This window comes from Poeciliopsis prolifica, unplaced genomic scaffold (assembly GCF_027474105.1).
Source record: "Poeciliopsis prolifica strain line A6 unplaced genomic scaffold, Auburn_PproV2 SCAFFOLD007, whole genome shotgun sequence".
NCBI classification, from domain to species: domain Eukaryota; kingdom Metazoa; phylum Chordata; class Actinopteri; order Cyprinodontiformes; family Poeciliidae; genus Poeciliopsis; species Poeciliopsis prolifica.
This window is the reverse complement of record NW_026562382.1, coordinates 14,772,334-14,795,975: the sequence shown is the minus strand read 5'-3', so window position 1 is coordinate 14,795,975 and position 23,642 is coordinate 14,772,334. Positions and strand designations below refer to the sequence as shown.

Genomic DNA, 23,642 nt, shown 5'->3' with positions numbered 1-23,642 from the left:
CCGTGCCACTTCTCTGGAGAACACTCTCTTTGTCTTGCCAGTTTAGGTGGACAAAACTGTCTTGGTTGGTTTGTAGTTGTGCTTTCCTCTTATAGATCTTGTATGGTGGATTGGACAGTTCTCTGTGATTTAAGGATATCAGAATAAAACTCACTTCAATGTCTATACCACTTATCCTTGTAGGGTCGTGATTTAGGCGATTGCCTAGAAAGGTTCCCAGTCCATTACAAAGCATCCCTTAGACACTCAAGACAAATTACCATGCTCAGCAACTGACTCTTACCTAAGGGCAATTTAGAAAGACCAATTAACATAAGAGTGATTTTTTTGGACTGTATAAAGAAGCTAGATTACTCGTGCATGCAAAGGGAGAACACAGAAACTCCATTCAGAATGACCCCAGATTTTTGTGTATCAGCACTAAAAACTAATACATGACACAGTTCTAAATAACCAAAATTGTAAAATTTGTATTAAAAAAACAAAGAAAATTTAAAATCAACATTGTTTTCAAATTTTGTCCACATGTACGTGCTACTTCATGTTGTAAACTATTTAATAAAATCCCAGAAAAATGCATTGTCTGTGACTGTAAAGCAACAAAATATGACAACTTTCAAGGGCTATAAATGCAATTTAACTAGAAAATCACAGCCAGTTACATGCAAAAAGATAATACCCTTAAAGTACATACTGTAGCTGGGCACTGCTTAAATGCTGAGCTTTCATCAGCAATGTTTGCAGGTGAGTTGACAAGAGTCAAAACAGGGTAAACAAGTTAAGTTTGGATAACCCAGTTCTGATGACATCAGTGCAACTAAAAATAATTAGCTTCTTTTCCTACAGAAGACATGTGCATTAAATTTAGTTGTATTTGAGCACAGAACAGTGAAGTGGCTTCCCTTTTTAAAAACAGTCCATGAAATTCCCTGTAGAGAAGTATCATATATTACATTCCAAATTTCATTTCTTGGCTTTTTATCCCCAGAAGAGAGCTAAGCTATCCAGTCTGGTTTGTATTCATATGTTCCTTTTTTTCCTGTCTCATATTAATACTGAGAGGAAGTTTGTTTGAGACAAATGGGACTCTTGAACCATAACCAACTCGATTTTGTGTTTTTGGTTAGAACAGGAATGAAGGCAAGAGACAGAAGACAAGCTGTAAAAGCGTGTTGGGATGCATCCTGGAACGATGTGAGATGCCAAGGGTGACTTTGAAAGAGGAAGATGGGTAGCCCTCAGCACTTTTCCCTGATCTCCAAGGAGGGTAGTATGTGTGAATGCACAGTTGCTTCTGTGCATCGGCATGTTGTCCTGAGGCATTACTCTTGTTAAGGTTATTAGAGAAGATGTTTAGCACTAATCAGTGGAGGGCCAAAGGGACCACAGCTAAATGGCCTCATCATCACAGGGCCCTGGTGGTGATAAATCTAGCCCCAAGCATTGAGGTCCAGCTGAAAGTGTAGGTGCAAAGTAGTGCAATGTAAATCAGTACTTAGAAATTGAATGTGGTCGATTTTTTTCTGCTTTGTGGACAAATAGCCATTTTATCAAAAACAATGAAGTACTCAATCTTGAATTTGCTTGATTAAATAGATGTGAATATTTAAATAAATTACCTCTGTTATTATTGAGAATTTTTCAGTTTTAATTATTAATCCTATATTTTAAGCTCTTTATTTTTTCAGTATAATAAAGGATAAAAAAGGAAACAATGGAAACGTGAGGAAACATGGCCATCCTTATGTTTCTTTGTTCACTGCTTTTATAGATCGGATTGTTTCCTACTTTCTCCACTTAGTTTTTTCCAGTAAACCCATTCTCTTCCTTCACCGGATGCTCTAGCCTCGAGCAAACTAGAACGTAATGTTAAGGCACTAACTACAGTGTGTCTGCACACAGACCCAGCAGAGAGAAAGAAACAATCATGTGTGAAATTAGATTTCTCCACAAACAGAGGGGAGTCAGAGCCATAAAGTACACCAAGCTCTTCGGCTTTGAAGGATCAGCCAAAAATAAATAAATAAAAAAAATTGTACAAATACCTTCACTTGATGATTTTTGCAATTATTAATTGTGAAGTGGAAGAAAAATTATAGATTATTTTCAAATGTTTACAAAACTCTATTTCAACCTATTCTATTTTGTGACTTAATCCAATCAGTCGGGTTTTCTCAGCTAAAAGACATTTTACCAACTTGAATAATAAAGTGAACTTGTCTACATTGTTTGATGACTGTTATCTAAACAGAATGCTTATAATTGATGTTAAATCTCCAAGTGCAAAGGCTTGAATATTTGTCAGCCCCCTTTTTTAATTTCACCCCTCGATAAACTAAATATACAAATGTTGGTAGATCCTAAAACACCTGTAGAGAAAGGTATTTCTACATTTCCACTTCACAAATATGTGGTATTTGTTTTGGTCTATCTCTAAAACATTTTATGGAATACATCATTATTCATATATACTTTTGCAATATTTTCACAATGATATAAAGGTGGCAATATGTTCCACACTAGTGCAAGAATCAGGCAATCTTGCTCCTGAGATGTTTCCTTTTTATTGTAGCTGAGCTGAGATTGGTGCTGTATTTCAGCAAAACAAAGGATTTGATCATATATCATGATTTATCATTTGCATTGGAATTTTATGAAATCCCCAACAGTCTCATGCGGGTGTATCTCATTTTCTTGTTTCACAAACATACAATAAATCCTGAGTGATAATAGGGTAAAGTATGTGAATATATGTTATTTTATTCCCTTCACACCTGACAAGCAACTGCAGGCTGAAATATTCTTGTCTGCATGAACAGAGAGACAGAAGCTGCAATGGGAGATTTGGGATTTTAGAAGCCCTTGTTCTCATTGATGGTTACATGGTGAGTTCACCACTGACATGTCAGCAGAGAGATTGTCAAACAGAAGGACAACTCATAGGTTGTTAGACAACATCTCTGAAGAGAAGAGAAAACTTAAGCTTGAGGGTGATCTTGTGATTTTTCAGGCACAAAGATATATCAGTATTTTGTGTGACAAACACACTGTCCCCTCTTCATTCTAACACAAATGCAGCTAAAACTGTACACTGCTTTGGGTTTCTCTATCACCCTCTTGAGGTGTACAATTTATAACCCCCAACAGTGCTGAAATTGCTCTTTGACATTCACTAGGACTTCTTGTTTTACTGGTTGGTGGAAACTGTGTTCATAATACAGTTTTTGGTCACACAGCTGTTCACATTGCACTGTCCTTTTATTTCCACTGAGGCAGCACTTGTAACATTTTGTTCTGATAATGACCTGATAATTTGTCTCAGGTGTGTTGAATCCAAAACTTATTTTCTAAGTTGCAGGACACTGTCCCTCGAGGATTGCAGTTTTTCATGGATATGGAGTGAAATGTAAAATTAAAGCAAGTATATTCATAGATTGTTTTTGGATGTTTCCTTTGAACGACAACATAATTTCAACTGAAACTGTTTGCACATTATGTTTGGCACAACCTAAATAGGTATTTTAACTTGAATTTTGCATATTTACTAAACAAAATTGTTTCAAATAAGCTACTTCTTCATGTTCAGCTGTATGCCTATTTACAATTATTAAAGATTTTTAAAAGTAATAAATTAGAGAAGTAGAATAATTCTGTTTTAAAACAGTGTATTTGAAAATGTAAGTAAAAGTGACATTTATTTGATTATGAACAAAGTGATGGAGCCCAAACAGGACATATGGATGACAGCAGGTGTCTGAGAGAGCAGGAAGGGAGGAAAAAGAAGCAGCGGGGAAGGCGCGGGGCAGGGGAATTTGGGATGGTCTAATAAATCGAGTGAGTGACTCCACTCTTCTTTGCCCGTGGGACAAATGTACTTGCGCTCACCGACGCAGCGCAGCATCGGGGAATAGCGGGTAATGAGAGATTATTTCACCCTGTAGTGTTTGCTCATCATCACTGCCACTCCCGGCTTCCCCAGCCTCCCATGACATACACACCCACACATCCACACACACATAGAACCTCAAGAAAAATAGGAGATGTAGTGCTTGGATGCAGTTGTGGAGTTACATACAAATGACCAGTGATGAGCCACAAACATGCACATACACATCCTGAAGGCTTGCTGGTTTGGTGAGTAAGGTCAAACAGTAAGGTGTTATTGTTTAAATCTGCTGCTGGCACCTTTTTTGGATTTCACACTCAGTGGGGCACCCACTTGGTTATACCATTCAATGACACACTCTTTTTTTTCTGACAGGTTCTTTTTTTGCCTGGGGATGCCAATCTGTTTTAGAGTATGCCCTACACGTGTCAAACCAGAACTCTTTTTTTTTTTTTAACTCTCTCTTCATTCTGGTCCATGGTCCTTGTTGCCCCGGAGCCAGGCTGCAAAGACAAGAAGTGGGCTGGTGGTCCCAGCAGGGGTCCAGGATCAGACGAACCATTAGCATGAGGGAATTAGAGTCATTAAGTCTGGAAGGGCAATGGAGGACGAGTCCTTCAGTCTGGAGAACAGGGATGAGGTCTACAAAGTTGGATGTGGGAGGTTATAGATGGATGAGAGGATTTAATAATGAGATAGGTGGCTATGCTGTGCAGTGATACAAATTGTACATATTTAAAAATTAGTCACAGTAACAAATCTCAGTGAAACAATAAGTGGGCTTTCACCAACTTATACAATAGACCCATGCTGTGCCTTAAAAAGTATTCACACCTTGGGATATTTTTCACACTTTGTCACATTGCATCCATTGAGGAAGAGAACCTACTTATTTGGGGGTTTTTTGTTTTGTTTTATGCTGTATGAAAATAATAAATGGTTTTAAAACCTTTTTACAAATAAAGATCTGAAAAGTATAGTGTTCAGATATACCTTTACTCTTATACTAACCCTCAGAGTTGTTTAGAGGTTTGTTGTTAGCTTTGTGGTTCATGGTAACAGATCTCTAATGCAAACAATTCCCATATAGCATAGTCAAGTAGGGAGGCCATTCTTCTGCAGGTGTAGAAAAGTATGCAAAGGTAATGGATTGGAGTAGGGGGTCAAATACAAGACAATGCTGAAAAAACTCTCTCAGATCCCACAAAAGATATTAGATTGGTTCACCTTGACTGGTCCAGTTTACATGTGTTAGAATGGCTCAGTCAAAGTGCAGAGCTTGTGAATTTATGTCTTTGAAATCGCTTTACACAGATGTTCTTCAAATAACAATGTACAGACAGTTCAGTGCTTACATTTGCAAAGCTACCACAAAATACTACATTTGTAGTTGAATTGAAAGGTTGTTGTTCAAGGTGTACACTCTGACATACAATTGCATGTCACACTTTTCAGATTAATGCTAGATTTCAAGAAGCAAGTCTAGTTTTCCTTTGAGTTCACCATGATATGATTGTTTATGTTGGTCTATCATATTAATTTTCAATAAATTTTACAATTGAATCTCAGTGATATTATAACAATAATATTGTTATAATATTTGTGATTGAAGCACAAAAAAAAAAGAAACTAATAATACATATCACCTTCACACTATTGCTTCCAAAAAAGACTTCAGCATATTTCCTTCTTGTTTTGTTTTTTTCTTAATTCAGACTGCATGCTGAATAGCACTTCATTGCAGTCACACAAGATATCAACTCGTAATATGTCGGTCTTTTAAACTAAAAAAAAATCCATTAAAATTTTAAACACTTACGGTTACCCGCAAAATCCTATTCGAAGTCAACTCATGATTAATTTCACACATATCAGGAGCATAAATTCAAATGTCTGGTGTAAACATCAACTTATTACTTAACATTTGCCGTGAACCATCCTGTTTAACTTTTAAATCCTTGGTCATTTTGTGTAAAAGAAAACTTTTCCCTGAAGTGACCCTCCGAAGAAGAGCAACATCAGTGAAGTGAGTTCTTCTAGACTGTGACCCTGCCTTTGAGTCTCCGTCATTTCATTAACTTCTGGCTGGTAGACTGAGGAGCTCCCATTATCTTTATACATGCAGAATGGGAACTAAAGCTGGAGGATGGACTGTGTAATTATGCGCTTTTTAAACAAGGTCAGTGTTGTGACTGAACTTTATGTCTGATGGTTGCTCTAAAATGGCCAGATTTCATTGGTACCAACACATGAGCATGCACAGTGTAAAAGAGGATGAACTTTCCTTTTTCCAATGAACACAATTAAAAACCTCATTTATCTGTTGAAACTGTGCAAAAATGGAGAGAACAATAAAACCCAATCAGTGAGCTAATGGATACTCTGTAAGTGCTTTTGTTTTTTTCTCTAAGCTTGATATTTAAATTTTGTTTCCATTAACTTACAAATGACTCTTTTCTTCATTAAAGTGCAAATGCACCACCAAGTCGTTGTATATTGTCCTGATTACACATCAAGACTCATATTTAGCTCTTATAAAAGCTGGGACTCCTTTTTTAGTGCTTATGTTGATTTTTTGTTGTTGTTGTTTTTGAAACCTTGCAATTTTGCAACTTTGGGATCATTGAAATCCCAAAATTGCAAATATTTTTGTTCTTTGAGATGCAAAGAAAATTGTCATGGTTTTAAAATGGCATCCCAGTCCCCTCGAATCTACAAGTTTAAGTGGGTATAGATGGGTGGATTTTTTTAGATGTTTTTTTTCTGTCATCTTAAAGCAGCTTACCTGTTCTCAAGTTATCTACACAACATCCAATCCCTGAATCATTAGTTATTTTTAGACAATTTACCGTACATGATTTTGAACACTTAACATTATATATAAGCTGCTCTCAGCTTTGCTGCTGATCTAATGGGGTTATCAGCCAAAACTATCTCTCAATGTTAAATTATTTCTTCTTTAAGTAATTTAAACTTAGGAAACTGTCTTCCTCACATCAAGATGCCTGAACCTGTTACCATAGGAATGGCTGACTGCACTGTTAATATTAAAAAGCTGGTGTACCCAATTAAGTGGCTGGTTAGTGTTGTTATGTGTTTTAGTTCTTTCTTTTTTTGCAGCTGATTTTTAAGGGGCTTGACACTTCTCACTTTTCTTCCTCTCTCTTTCATGGGCCATGAAGTTTTGGAAATGTGTGTTTACACAAATGTGATCATTACCAAAAGACTTGAAGATAGCTTTAAGCCTTCAGATTTAGAAAGCAAAGCTGCACACAAATCACACATAACAAACATCAGTGTGCAAACTGTTTGCTCAAATAGTTTCCTTCCTTCTCTACAGCATAAGTATTGATAGCTTGCTAAGATCCCTTTTTTCAGGCACAATGCCATCTGGAGTCGAAAGTGCATCTGGACTAATTTGTTAAAATCTCACTCAACAGAAATGCATAAAAAATAACATGAAGGCCAGTTAGTGAGACATACACAACCATTAACACCAATAACTCAGCATTTTCTTACTAGACCCTTCAATTAACTATTGTTTAGTATGTCTAATGTTTTCAATAAAAATTTTATGATTTTTTTTATTTTTTATGAAGGAACTTTAGACAAAAATACTAAAGGCGTTATAGATTGGAAAGAGATAATTATCACCTGTAAATAAATAAAATTTTCTTGTCACAATTTGAAAAACTAAATTAAAACTTAGATATTGATCTAAGAACAGACCTGCTCATTATAAATCAAATCCTCTTGATATTGAAAACAAACTGTGGGATGATTTAGTTTTTCTTTTTAATTTTAAGTTGGTTGTGACTAAGATACTTTGTGGTAAAAACAAACAAAATAGGCAAATGTTTTTTTGTCCATCAATGGAGATGGACAAAAAAATAAGACAGGGAAAAGGCAGTATATCATAAAATAGATGAAAAAACTGTACTCAATTAAGTGGACATTTGTATTAGGATTGCACAAAACTGTACAAATTGTGCCTTTTTTAAACTTGGGGTAAAACAGGCTATTTAGGACAATATACAAACCTGTTGAAAGACAGCTAGTAGTCTAACACTCGTTTATGCATAGAAGGCAGCAGCTTGTCACTAAAGACACTCTCCACTGTTAAAACACTGTCATGCATGGGGATGGGAAATATTATCCATGACTAATGCTATTTTCCCCATTTTAAGTTTATGATAAATATAAATGATGCGCCAATACATCCTTCTGTTACATTATCATTTTATTATTTTTAATAATTTACCACTAAAAATAGTCATTGAAAAATGTCCCTTATTGATGACAAAATCGTGTCAATTTACAATATAGCAATTTCCTGCATATCTGAACATTGTTAATCATTTTCATCCCGTACTCATAATAAGTGTTGTCATCATCATTATACTGTCATCTTGAGAGTAAACACGAGCAGGTGTACACTACAATGGACTCTCCGGGGCAAAAGAATCCGAGCAGCTACAGCACAAAATTCCTGATCCTGCAGTATGCCTAATGTGAGATGTAATCATCAACAGACCTCAGAGTTATTACACACCTGCTCATTAGATATGAAGCATATGAGAGATTTTTGTTTTATTGTTTGTAAAACCAGCTTTACTTGGGGGTGGAGGGGGCAATGCTGTGATTCTATTAAGAATAATGTTTTTGTTGTGACAGTTTCAAAGTGTGAAGATTCAAAGAATGGCATTGATCGTCTTTTACCTCTGAGAGTTACACAGTATTTAGGACAAAACCCTTGAGAACTGTTCTTTGGTTTCTTGGGATGGATCCCCAAAACCGGATCCTTGGTTCCTTCAAATGTGTCTGTGATCTGTGTTGGTGGAAGCTGAATAAAAGCATAAAGTTTCTTTAGATCTGAAAGCACTGGAGGTCATTCTGACACTTTGATGGAAAAGCAAACAATTCCCTCTCTTTAATTCCAGTTCTTTCCCTTCTCCTCCCTCTGGTTTTTCCTCTAAACCCACCACTAATAATCTTCTCTGTGCCTCATTAAGGAGCAAAGGAGTGGAGGCGCTGACTGCTCCAGATGTTCTGTGGAAAGCCCCCTGAGGTCCAGAGGGTTGTTTCAGACAGTTTGTGCATATTTGTGTGCTGTAATGTGCACTATGAACTTCACACAGGTTCGATACTTCCTGAACAGTTCTACTGCCCTACTTATGAATGAACTCCATCGAAGTGATATGTTTCATCAAAATATTTTCATTAGTTTAATATTTAATCTTTTTGTCATACTTTTAATTCAATTATATTATATATTTACATTCATTTCAAGACAGATTGTTGTTGTTTTTTTCTATTTTCCTGATCCTGAAAAATATCTGCAATAATTAGTATTATTTTGTGAATTTTTACACATTTTGTAACTACTGACAGTAAGCTGCCCACCGGGGTGCTGGCTTTGTTTTACTTGCTCAAGATCCTATTAGTTTCTCCTTGACCTTTCACCCCATTGAGAACCCCAAGATATGATAACCAAATCCTCCTTTTTTCCCAAATTATACATAAAAAGTAGAGATGACTGTGCATTTGTAGTAGCTGCCTCTATTCACTGGAACAATCTACCTTTTCACAATAGGTCTGCTCCGACTATTGATCATTTAAAAAATTCTTTAGACTGCAAATTGTAAAGAGTATAGTGCAACACCAAGTTTACCAAGATATAGTTATCCACCTAAACTGACAGGCTGCTCAGCATCAACCAGAGTAGGAGCCGATGTTTACTCTGGAGGAGTTGCAGAGGTAGAAAAATCTGTAGCACTGTAGCTATTAATCGTATGTTCCAAAAATCTGCTGCTCCTGGAGAAAAGACAGAAGTATTCTGGTTTAAGTTCACCACAAACATTGGAAAGAACTCTAATTTTACCTTAATAATTTATATGTCCATGTGATAGAATATTCCGATCTGAGTTTGAGATCCAAAGCCAAATAAGAATATGGGAGGAGGCATAAACCATGACTATGTTCATGCTGTTCTGTAAAGAAGAAAGGGTTGAAACTGAAGATCCTACTTTGTTAAAGCTGGTGGACACATTAAAAAAAAATTACCACTCCAATTGCAGAGAATGGTTGAGTTTTTTGGTGATGGAACACAAATACATGTCTTTCTACATTTTTATTTATGTCAAAAATATTTCCACTAGTATAATTTTTCTTACTGTTATACTTTGTGCGACTCTATCACATCCAGTCATTCATTGTCCATTATTGCTTATCTAAGGTTTCAGAATACATCCTGGACAGGCCACCGGTCCTTCAAAGGATAAAACAAAAACACACAGCCGTATCTACAGGCAAATTAGAGAGAGCAGTTACCTAATAGTCAGGTCATTAGATTGTGAGAGGAAGCATGGGGACCTGGATGGACACATCTCTACACATGCACCAACAGAACATGCAAACTCCATGCATGTTTTTTTGCAGAAAGAATTTAGGCTGGAATTCAACTCAGAACTTTCTTGCTCCAAGGCAATAGTGATACCAACTCCTTTGCCGTACACCCCATATTACATACAGCCCCAAATAAAATACACAAATTGTTTGTAGCTGGAAGGTAATAGTATGTTTAAAGAATGCAAATATATTTGCAATGCACTGTCAGTCAAAAGCAAATTCAACATAAAACTATGGTTTCGCGGCTTTATCTGCTTCTGTTTAAATATTATTCAAACTACATTGCTTCATACATATTTCTGTCTCTTTTTACAAGCATTTTTTTCTGTCAGTGACGCCACACACTTTCAACATGTGGCCTGAATAATTCAGCTTTCCTCTGTGTCATCAAAGTGAATGAAACATAATTGATGAGATTGTTACTGTTCAAGTCCCAGAAGTGTCTTCACATCTGCTAACAAAAGTGTCAGCATTCATTGCAGTGCATGGGCTACATATAAATAATAAATCTTTCTTTTGTGCTCCTTAAATATTCATTTTTCCTCAGATTCTATAGCGCGCTGATAAAATGTAGATGAATGCAACTGGCAATGGAAAATGACTTTCTGTGATTTAGACAAGAAGCTCTTATTTGAATAATGGAAAGGCAGGTCACATTTGCTAACTTATTCATTCATTTATTTATTCATTCATTCATTTTTTTGTTTATTTTTGAAAACTAAGTTCCCACTTTTTACTCTTATCTAAATTATTTCTGCTTATTTTCATTTTAGATTAAGTTTTAGTATCTTACTATGGTTTGTTACTTGGAAGATTTAAAGAATATAATTAATGACACCATCTGCATTTTATAGTAACCAAAAAGTTGCAAATAAACTTAAAAAGTTTCACAGAATGTATTTGAAGAAGATTGTGCTTGTCCCAGAAATAACTGTTTTGTTTATTAAAAAATACAGTTTGTGACATAATGTTTAGTAAAACATATTTTATTGTCATTACAATTTCACCTAATTTACTTTATAAAGTGTATAGGGAGCACATGGGTCGAATTGATGATTTGCTATATCAGACCTCATCAATAGGTGGCAGCAGATAGTACAGGTCAGTGAATTAATGAATTCAACAGGAGAAAACAACATCAGCAACCACACACACGGTTTAAATTCGTAGATGTTTCTGTATTTGGATTTGGTTATAATTAGTTCATTGATGCATGTGATACTTGATTTTTCAGAGTTTCTTGGACGTTTAGACTTTTACACCAAATTACAATAAATTTATGGATTTTCCAATCCATAAAGCAGAAGATTTTATGGATTGATTGCACTATTTGCTTAAGGAAGTTGATGTTTTTACACAGTTTGAAGCTGTGTAAAAACAAAACTCTAACACAAATGTCAGAGTTTGAAGGAAAAGAGAACATGCATTGTTGAACTAATGCATCTGGATACTTAAAAATAAATTTTCAAAAGTTTATGTTTTACATTTCACTTAACCTAAAATCTAGTATACATGTTTGATCAAAGAAAACAAACAAAAAAAAAAAACATGTACACAACATGTTGCTTCACAAGATTTGTTGAAAAAGTAATTAGCATTTGAAAAATTCAAAATTTGAGTAAAAATTTGTCTTCACAATTGGATATTCGTAAGAAATCTTTAGTAGGTTTCTTTGTTTTCTTGTTTTTACAATGTTTCTGTAATGACATGTGACTGTGGCTTATCATTAGTTTAGAACTGGAAAAGAGAAAGTTGGGTTTGAGGCCATTCCCAAGTGTTTTGGAGCTAAACATAGCACAGTATAAATAAGTCACTACCAACAGCGAGACTGTCAGTTCCAACTGAGAGTTAAATTCCCTGAGTGCCACAGTACTCTAGAAATGCAATATAAAAATCTAAATGTCTAAGATGCTTCATTTTGAGCTTTAAATTTTGTATGCTATAATCATCAAATCTAACAGTCACAAAATCTCTGCGTAATTAATCCGTAGAATAAATGAGTTGCACTTTTTAATTTGCATTTATGACACATGCTTTCTGACAACATTCTTATAAGTTGAGCTGCATCCGTCCACTTTCCTGAGTGGAAACCCACAGTGTCAATACCGCAGTTTAGAGATTCTCCACCGCAGGCCCTTCCCCGGTGGGCGTGCGTAACAGCCACAGCCCTCTCTAAATATAACTCCCCTTCAAAACAGAAGGAGAGAAAAAGACAGAACGGAATTCGTTCTTGATCAAAAGCAATCTGGGAAGTTGTCAGGAAAGAATGTTCCCGGATATACCGTGAGTCTCACACCGTTTAGATTCATTGCATTGCCCCGGGTGGTGCTGGTGGAGCGCACTGCAGGGAGGCGCATTGTTTGTATGCAAACTGGACGGCATGGCCATTGTATGCGATTGGGCATATATGGAGCCGCTGCTGGCTCGGAGGACACCGCCCGTCTGAAAGTCTCAAGGAGAGTTGCTCTCGGCTCTTTTCTTGCTTTCATGTGACTTTCTCTATCTTTCGAAAGTGATTGGCTTCCTCGCTATGAGTTGCCTGGATGTGATGCACCACCAAAGCTATGGAGCGCACTACCTCCCCGCAGCTGCGTACAAGGCAACATACTATAACCACCATCAGCAGCAACAACAGGTGAGACGCTGATAGAAGTACGTTTTTGCGCAACAGACAAGAGCTTTTATTTACTTTCTTTCGGAGTTTTTTTTTGTTGTTGTCAGATTTAAGGAAATTATTATTTCCTGAAAAGCTATGGTAATGGAGATTTAAGATTTGAATTTAAGTTTTGAAAAGCTAAACTAAGAGTAATACAGGCAGCATCTTCATATCTGTCGTCTTTGATTTGACTTTTCAATGATTAAATTCCAAACTAGGATTCAGTATTCACTTCAGGTCAGGCGTAATGACACAGAGCGATTAATCCTGCGGTCAAACAGTGATGTAATGACAGCCAGTCACTCACATAGGAATGTGGACCAGAGCATGACAAATAGCTGGAATGCAGTTTGTGAATAAAAAAAGTTATCTTCATACTACTCCTGGACTGCTTTCGTAAAACAATTTATTACTGGCAGACACTTTTCCAAAAAGTTTAGTTAAGGGTGGTTAGCTACCAAAAGCTATGACAGAATTTCAGAACTTTGTTAAAGTTCATTTTAAAAATGAACGTGATTGGCTTTAGTAGTTTTTAAAACATAGATTCATGTTTTCAAGTGTCTATCTGTATATCTGACGTGCAAATTTTTGTGTCAGTCAGTTTATAATTTTGTTGCTCTCCTAAATTTGACTTTAATAAATAATCCTGTCATTTTTAGGTGACAGACCAACAGAATGAAGAATGAAGGACAAAAAAGAAAACATATTAACATAAACAAATGCATGTTGCCACTCACCAAAGTTTCTCTTTCTTTAATTAATGCTAAAAAAAACATCCACTCAAAACTGTCTTGCAGTGTGGAGGGAGAAAAGAATTTATATGAGTGAACATTAGGACTGCATATTACATTCCAAAACTTTTAAGAAATTTTATTTAATACATAAGTGTATGCAATGTTGATAGTGCACATCAGAACGCAATGTTAGTCATTAGGCTCAGCACTCAGCATGATTTATTTAACAAGATACTCAACTTGTTGAATGAAGGGTCACTCCAGTAGATCCACAAATTATAGAATGTAGCACCAAAGATGCTAATGGCCAATGACAGTTTTGGAAACATTGTAGTAATTGTTGAGAAGCAAAGCTGTTACAAAAGTGTAAATGTTTTTTATGATGAAAAAAACATTGCAGTATGTTGCAATATTTGAAAACTTGAATTCCTATTATCATTATTTCATTGTGGACTTTACCCATGTGATCCCTAACTGGTGGTGTGACTTGAATATTTTAATTGGTTTGTCTATACATTTCTTTGACTTTTTCTTGGTTCTCTCCTCCAGAAGAAGTTAAGTGCTTACAGCAAGATGCAGGAGTGTACAGGGCAGCAGGAGCCATCTCAGGGAGGAATGAGAGGGATGTTGCAGAGAAATCCGGGTGTTCAGCAGGGTCCTGCAGCAGCAATTGTTGAATCAAGTCCTAGATCCTCTGCTGAATCAGAGTTAAAGGACAGTACTCAACCAGCTGAGGCAGAATACTTGAGCTCGCGGTGTGTGTTGTTCACCTACTTTCAAGGCGACATTGGGGACGTTGTGGACGAACATTTCTCCCGTGCTCTCAGTCAACCCAGCTCCTTTAGTGTTGAGAGCAAGCCCATTAGAGTGACTCAGGTCACTTCCACAGCCACTAACAACCTATGGAAAGGTAAGAATATAAAGTTTCTCACTCAACAAAAAAGAAGATGAACAAAATTCTATTGCTTTATGTTACATGTTTGTTTTTACTGTTTTAGATGGTGGTTCCCATCCTGATGGTCAGGGAACTTCATCTTGGAGCAGTCCTTTCCCACCTCAAGTCAGTTCCTGTCTACCTTCGGTTTCCGTCCACCCAGAGTTCTCCTCTAGCCCTGTTTCCTTTAGCCATCCGGATGGAGCGCTGTGGGCTAGCCATGTGCTTTCCCAAGCCAGCATCCCATCTCCGGCTTCACTCTCTGACAGCTGGACCTACAGTCTGAGTCCCCAGGGCACAAGTGGCTATCCAAATGTTCATGATGTCTACCACTCACATCCACGGTCCCATCCCCACATCCACACCAGGCACCATCACCCCATGCTTCATTCGTACTCACCCCACAGCTCAGCTTTGGATCCCAGATTCAATGCATTGCTGCTACCGGGTGTTAGAGGCCAAAGTCAAGCTGCCACCAGCACTGGTAGCTCTCCACACAGTGAAGGGGGCAAAACAGAGCTAGATCTCAGTAGCAACAGCCCTGTCTCTGCAGCGTCTGTCTCCTGGACCCCTCCAACCCTGCATGGATCCTTGGAGACTTATGACTCAGGTATTTTAAAACTGTTTATTATTTAAAACATAATTTGAATTGTTAAAAACTATTTTGTTAGCCTTCTTTGCTCTGAGGTTTTAAAATGCCACATTACTGAATGTTAAATATTCCATTTTGGCTGGAAACTTCCAAATTTTGTTGCTGCTTTCTTAGCTGAACATTATTCATGTTACTATAGAGAGTTTATTTGGTAAGAGTTGCTGACTTTATCAATTTGTATTATTAGCTGGGACTTTTTAGTCAACTTTGAGTGCACTAAGAGTTCACTAAACCTTAGGATTTTGTATGAAACTAATTTGTGCAACAAAATCAAAGATTTTCCAAGTCTCATAGTTTGGAAATTCTCCTGTCAGGCTTATCATTGGATTACGTGCCTGAACTTAATGGAACTTTGTTCAGCTCAGAATCACAGAGGAATTTCTTACTCAGACAGTAATATGTGCAATTAGTAATAGAGACTTAAAAAAATCCCCTTGTCTTTTTTTTTCTCTGCAGCTATTGATCAGACCAAGGTGAAGACATCCATTTGGTTCTAGTGGATGAACTAAAGACACACTATCTGCTCACACCAAAAAATAACTAACTATGTGACCTTATGGCTGCATGACAAGCACTGTAATGTAAAATGTAGATGAAGAACACTACCTACAGTTTCATTTATGTATTTGTCCTCACAGTCCTAATAAAAATGAACTCAGGCTTGTACTGGTGTGATAATGATGCAGTGGCGACCTGTCACGACCCCTCAAATAATGACAAAAGTCTACTAGCTGTAGGAATAGAAAAACTCTTTTGTTGGTGCAAATCTTTTTGGCTTTTCATTTAATGTGAGACCAAGGAGTTCTGTTTAAAGAGCTTGATTTTGATCCACGTTATTGGCTCATTGTTAATGTTTGTTACTGTAAATTGTTTTCTGCGTGTGTATTGTTTACCATGCTAAATTGTTATTTGGTGAATGATGTATGAAAACCGATGCTTAACTGATTTCAATGCTTATTTGTTTTCAGAAATGTGTAATGTAAATACAGTTGCTTTATGTTGAAGTAATAAATTAATTTAAAAAAAAATTTGTCTTTACTTTAAGCCTGGAAAAAGCAAACACAGATCAAGAAAACCTGTCTAAACTAGGCTAAATCAGTTCATTGCTGACAAACTCTCTTGCAGGGAGTTTGCTGCATTCCAAAGGCAGTTTTTGTACTGAAAACATCCACACACATTTCCAGACTGGGCACAAAAGAATGCATTTCCTGTCTGGATAGGAAGTTTGTTAGGCTGAACCAGACACAAACATGTGTACAGACACAAACATGGATATACAGTTGTTGGCTTTGGTTGCAGTTAGTTTAATACATTACATTCAGAATTAATAAAATCTGCATGCATGATCTTAGTCTGAAATGAAAGCCACAGCATGTAAAATTACTACAGAAGTGTCAGACAGTGTTACTGTATCAGTATAAGTGATTATGTTTCACTGACATAATGCTTCAGCTATCTATGTCATTCACATGCAACTCCTTTTCAAAATTTACTCATAACTATATAATCTGCTATTCAATAACTCTATAAAATGAAAATGTCCTTTGAATTCAATTTAAAATACATATACACAAAGGATCAAAAATAATTTCCGTATTAGTTGATTTAGATGATAGACAACATTTTGAGTCAGGAATCGAGAGATGACATGTAATATCCCAGCAGAAAAATGACAAATAACCCAGAAGAAGATATTATATTACCTAGTTCACTCTAAAACCTCATTCATCTTTCATGTTGGTGATATGAGTGTTGCAGAAAGAGTTAGAGAGAAGAGCGAACACTAGCAACGTTTTTTAGAGCTGGATCTTTTGAGATATTCTGACTGGTGCTTCTGGGTTCTGCATAGTTAATTTGTGCAGTAAGCATTTTTAAAACTCCTAATTTTCGAAAGCCAACTGATGATGCTATTGTATGATAGCATGTACAACAAAACGATAGTTTTGAATCTCTTAATAGAAGTTAATTGAAGTTAGATTCAGTCCCCAGCAGCTCAGTGTGAATCAACATGGAGTTCCCTGGTGTGACTGAAGCACATCTACTGCATGTGTTTTCTTTTTCCATGAGTGGCCTGACCAGGTGGTATGTCCAGCAGTACCAGCCCACCAACATTCCAGCTTCAGCTCCCACGTATCTCATTCTAAATCTCCACTAAACAGTGGGACTTTAAATCTGTAACACAGCAGCTGCATGTCCAGATGGAGAATCAACAAATCTTAATGCACTGCAAGGAAAAGACACATTTAAAAGTTAGCTTTTTAATTCTCTTCAGTTCTCAAGAATATTTTTATAATGTTGGTATTTGATTGTTTTAATTCTCCCAAACACAAAGCATCAGCTAACAAAAAGCACATTCTGTGAACACTCAATTAAAATCATGTAACATAATTATTTAATGGATGCAGAATGTGCAACACTGAAACCCCGTTCATTTGAACTTTTATGGCCCTTCATGCTTTAGACAGAAATGCTTGTTAAATGACAAAGAAAACAACTGGCACAAAATTTAACAATTTGACAAAGATGTCTCACATTTTGTAAAAAATGTGAGACATAGAAGCAGCCAAAATGGTACTTTTTGCATGCTTTGGCTCCTCAGAGCCAAAGCAAATTACAAGAATTTGTGTATAAATCATGTTTAAACTTATCGACAATAACAGTGTTCTTGTTCCACAAATGTATTGTATCTATTTTCTATGACATTCTTTTAACCATTAAAGATGATACTCAGATTTCACCAGGATTGTCATACTTCTATAAAAGATTACATTTTACCACCTAAAAGAAAACAGCATATTAAACAAATTAATAATTTGTGAGTGTAAATGTGGAGGGACCCATTAAGCATGTCTGGTAGTTGCTAATTAATAAAGTTGAAAAGTTTGGTTGGCAGGGGTGTTAAGAAATCTTTTGCTCACTTATTTCCAGAATACATTATATTCAGATGTTCAACAAAATGTAGTTCAAAACCCTTGAAACAATTTGCTATCGAAATTGTAACAGTCCAATCGTGTGGAATCTATATCTAAAATTGTTGTTATAAAAAAAGAAACAATAATGACAACTTTTCTTACTGTCTTTATGAAGTTTGGTTGTACAAAATGTGTTTCCCACCAATGCTCATTCCAGGACTATTTAAAAGGCTGACACCTCTTTAGCATTAGCCTGTAGCCTCTTAATCTGCATATAGTGCACTAACATGCTGACAGGCATCCCACTGGCAGCCTTGCAGAATCACCACAGGCACTTCCACTGCAGGAAGACAGTACAAAACGCTCCTTGAATACTTGTAAAACTATGTTCACATAATTATAAAGATTAACAAAAAGACAGTAATAAATTTAGGAAACTCTGTATGTTGAACATAAAATTTTGATTAAACATTAAACAGTCACTGTTTTGTGCTGATAATAAAATTCTTCAGAGAATTCTTAAATGCTTCTTTAAGCAGCTTATGATTTAGAAAACAATATAAAATATATGTGCTTGAAACCCTTTCTCATTTAATGGAGATTTTGTGGTCTTACAAACAGGTACATCCATACAAACAGTATTTTTTTATTTTTTTTGTTCATTGGCAATCAAGTTCAAAAGTACTATTAAATTGGAAAAACTCAATTACAAACTGAGGTATACACAACCACATGCATCAATGTTGCACTGAACCTTAACAAAAGAGAAAAGTATAAACTCTGAGCCAATTTCTGGTTCTGGGTCCTCATCTCCTTGTTGACATAATTGCCTTTTCCATCAGTACCCTTCATGTAATTTCTATGACAAAGAGCTATATTTATTTTTAACAATAGCAGAAAATAGTTTAATTTTCTTTTTCATATTTTGAATTATAGAATCTGGTCAACAGCCACATCTCATCTTAAACATTTTTGATACCATCTCAAACTAAACAATTTATGTAAAAGAGTAATCTAAAATTTATATTATTCTCATTTGTTTTCTTATATCTGTTAACACATCAGTGTGATAACTTTTTTTTATATTCAAATCAAACAACAATATGGGCAACTCCTGAACAACTTAGCAGGATTAAGTCCCTCTTGAAAATGAGATCCAGATCTCAACGGGGTTTACCTGGGTAAATAAAGAAAATAAACAGTACTTTGCATGTGTTTGACATTTTGCCACTTTAGATTTGTGTATATTACAACATGATTTAAAAAAAAAACCCAACCCCCTCTGCATGACGTCATTAGTGTTAGTGTTCTGAAAGCTAATTTTGATCTCATCTGAACAAATTATCCTTTTCCACATGTTTGCTGTGTCCTTTACATAGCTTTGAGCAAACTGTATCAGATCCTCTCAGTTGTGAATGTCTCATAGTGTTTCTCTATGAGATTTTGAAAGGTTGACATTTTGTTTGCAATATAACTTTATCTCTTAGCTGGCTCCTGCATTCTTTGATCTTCATGACGTTATTTGTGCATTAATGTTCCCACAAACCAAAGGACCTCACATATGTATTTATTATAGGATTTATTTATACACAAGTGAATCACAATTACTGATTAGATAACTCCTGAAGACATTTGGCTGCACTGGATTTTATATTGGTCATAACAAAATGGGGTAATTATAAATAGATGACACGCCATTTAGATTTTTGTAGAATCTGGAAATTAAGGAAAAGTATTGTTTTCCTTCCACTTTGCAATAATGTGTTACTTTCTGTTGATCTATGACATAAAATACAAATAAATTTCAACAGTGTTTGTTTTTGTGACTTCAACAAATTATATAGTGTATGTAATATAGATTCAAGAGTTTGAATATTACTTCAAGACACCCTGAGTAAATCTAGCCTGATGATATTTTTTAAATCTCTCAAATGTAACGTCTGACCAGATTATATCAAATAACTGCACTGCAAGTTTTCAGTTTTACACTAGCGAAAACTAAATCAACTAAAACAAAATGAATTGCAACAAACTGAGCTGAACTGAAGGCTGAAAAGTTATAGAAAACAGATGTTTTGGCCAGCCAAACAAAGTCAGAGTTCAGAAAAAAAGGATGAAAAGAGTGAGAGAAAGAAAGCTGATCAGTCATAACAAGGCACAGCCTCACATTCCAGAGTAATTGAGCGAATGATTAGTTGAACAATCAGCAGCACAACTCCAGCTGTCTGAACAAAAATCTTTATATATACAGAGATCTGGATGAAGAAAACGATAAAGATAAGTAAGAAATGCATATGGCAGCCATTTCCATTAAATGGTATTCTTCCCAACTCCTGCAAGCTTACTTACAAACCACTGGGGTAATTAGCACAAATATACCCTCCTTGTATATGTCTTAAGGGTGTTAGGGGTGTTAAGGGTATTAGTGAACGGCTCAGCTTTCAACACTGTGTTTTTGTCAACTGGGCAGCCTAATGAAGCGTGCAGGGACTGTCACAGAATACTTGCTTTGCTGATTGTGTGTGATTCTCCGAATCTCCTGTGCTTTTCAAGGATACCTGATTCCTCCTAAATCAACAGAATGAGCACACCCAGGGAGTTTGGTGAGATAACACACACACACACAGACATGTGTATATTATATATATATATATATATATATATATATATGTAGGAGGGACTGGCACCCTTTGCAAACTAGCAGAAATTTCCAGGTGATAATATTAGATGGAAATATTGAAACAATATCTTAAGAAATCATCCAGGAAATAAAATTTGTCTTCTTATTGTACTGACTATACTCATACCATTAATTGTCAGATTAAACCTACAACTCAACTCTGTGGTTCAAAGACAAGCATCATTTCTTTCTAAATACTGAACATTTAGACCTGGAGAAAATGCTCTAAAAGGTTGTGCATTGATGATCTAACGAAACCTAACTTGAAATTTTGGGCGCGATTTCCAAAGGTAAGTTTAGCGCAGAAATAACACTCCACATCATTGTGAAGAATACCATCGTCTGGGACTACAAATAGCCCCAGACGATTCTATCAAAAATAGTTGAAAATGCCAGTAATGTTTGACCTTCGGGTGTCTCCTGGGAAAAGTGAAGTAGATGAGACAGTTTACTTATTTTTTACATGCAAGCACAAAACTAAATCACCACAAGAGCAGCTCTTTCAGAAGAAAACTAAAGTTGTGGGATAGGCTTGTCAGTGCTAAAAATTTACAGAAAATCTGCGGGACAAAAAATGTCCACACTCTTATAGAACTGGAGAACTTTTACAAGGTAGAGCCAGCTTTGCCGAGTCAAGATATGAGACTGAGAGAGTCCTGTTGAAGAAAACTGAATGCTGCAATTGAATCAAAAGGAGCTCTAACTAATTTTAAGTTTTCTAATGTGCACACTTCAGCCTTACATTCCTGCATTGTGATATGATTGCATATTTCTATATTAATACAAATTAGACTTGCTTTGAGGTGGCTTTTGTTGTGAACTGAAGTGGTAAAAATAAACTGAACTGAATCCCTTACGATGCAACTTTAATTTGTAGATCATTTTCCCACACAAACACATGTATCTGTTAGTTTTACAGGGCTAGCCAGAATACTTTGAGCAGTTCTTTGATCATGGATTCCTTTTTATTGTTTTGGGATGTTTTGAGGCTGCAGTGCAAAATGCAGGCATTTCAGCTTCAACACTGGTGTTTATGTTTGCGGTCCCACATGGAATGAGGAGTGAATGGCATCCATAAGGCTTGCTGGAGCTTTGACTGTAAAGAAAAGACAGTTAAATTAAAAACCTATACACAGTTACCCCACATAAAACGATCAACATTTTCACTGTTTACAATGTGCTGCAAGAACACCCACCCATAACACAGGCCAGTCACATTCCACTGCTTGCCCACATTCAGAGCAGCCAGAAAACATCATGCCTTCCCTTTTTTGTCTGTTTCATCAAGTGCCAAGTATTAGCAAAAAATCTAAAGCAAGGTAAATACTAAAAACTCAGACTGCAGCAAATCCTCCTGTAATCAGCAACAGTGCCAACTTTCATTGTCAATGTACTGAAAGAAAAGTGTGATAGAAGAATTATTTATTAGTTGAGTGAATATTAAATAATTGATATTCCTATTTTGTCAGAGACGACCCATTCATAAAGGTTTGAAGCATCAGTAGCAGGAGTAATCGGTTGTTTCTGTCAGACTCAGTCTGGCTGCCAGTAACTACAGTGGAAACCAGTGCATAGCTGTCATTCCTGTGCTGAGTGAAAGCAAATTTAGCAGCCAACACCTGTTTCCCCTGCTCATTCTTTACTGTGGGCTGCTTCTCCACAGCTCTGCTTGGATCAAAAGGAGCAACAATTCAGGGACAAATATATTTTATAGTATTAATGCCATATATGCTATTAGCATTTATAGTTTGATCAATCGGCACTGAAGCAAGCTGTTTGGAAAAGCAAAGAAAGATGTGCCCTCTTTCTTTGCTACTCCCATGAGATGTGGGAGTAGCATGTTGCTGCCAGAAATTTTGACAATGTTTTTTTCCAGTGACTGGAATGTTACCATGCTTGTAGAAGTGCTTTTTTTTCTTCTTTTTTTTTTTTTTGCTATGTCAAGGGGCTGCAGATGAATTCATGGCTCTTATTTTTTCATTTTAAACCCCAGCTGGACAAATTTTCACGTGTAGGTTCCCTTCAGATACTGCAGCTTCTTCCCAGAGTTTGCTAAGTAACCAATTAAAGTATTTACATTTGGGTGTTTCAAAGCCAGAAAAATATTTATTGCAAAATGCAATAAATGTAGCTATAAATGCATTAAAATTATAGAAATACCTAAATGGGGAGAATTTTAATGCTTGTAATCTGACCTTTTGGGTGATATTTAAAAAAAAAAGAAAAAAAAAAAGAAGCTAAAAACACTTAGCATTTAGGAATTTCTTACTAAGCCACCTGCTTGTCAATCATCGTGATCTCGGCAATGTGACCCTACCTGCTGTTACTGTCCGTTGCTCCCTGTAAAGATCATACCATACATACCAGAGCCATGGAGGGGCAGGTCCATTGACCCAAATTGTTCTCAGGCTTCATAGCTGTCACAGAAACCTGATTTTTACCTACAAAGGAAACAAATAACAGATGGTTCCCTGAGGAGGCTGCCAAGTCACAACCTGTGATGTGTCACATAAAAACCTGTCACATATTTGTTTAAGATTTTTTTTTTCAATCTGAATTTTGTCACTGGGAAACAGATCTAAGGTTTTCCCTTCTGATCTTTGTTCTTCTAAGGGAATAAACATAAAAGAAGTCAAAACCTTGTTTATGTCGTCTTGGTCAAATGCAATGCTTAAAACACCAAAACAACCAGAAATATCGAAGTTCTAAATGTTTGCAATATTCAAAAATTTTTTCCCCTGTTGCAACTTTTGTTGTTGTCACAAAAGAAATAATACAAT

General features: G+C 36.1%; 1 protein-coding gene across 2 annotated transcripts; it reads left to right on the top strand.

The window, feature by feature from the left end:
• The first annotated feature begins 12,505 nt into the window (after positions 1-12,505).
• On the top strand, positions 12,506-16,291 carry vgll3 (vestigial-like family member 3). Of its 2 annotated transcripts, XM_055032052.1 has the most exons (5): positions 12,533-12,577; positions 12,808-12,929; positions 14,234-14,594; positions 14,683-15,228; positions 15,727-16,291. In XM_055032052.1, the coding sequence occupies exons 2-5, from the start codon at positions 12,825-12,827 to the stop codon at positions 15,765-15,767; spliced, it is 1,053 nt and encodes a 350-aa protein (XP_054888027.1). In that variant the 5' UTR covers positions 12,533-12,577; positions 12,808-12,824; the 3' UTR covers positions 15,768-16,291. The 2 variants fall into 2 exon arrangements, with proteins under 2 accessions (XP_054888028.1, XP_054888027.1); XM_055032053.1 differs by having other exon boundaries at positions 12,506-12,929; positions 14,237-14,594.
• The last annotated feature ends 7,351 nt before the right edge of the window (positions 16,292-23,642 follow it).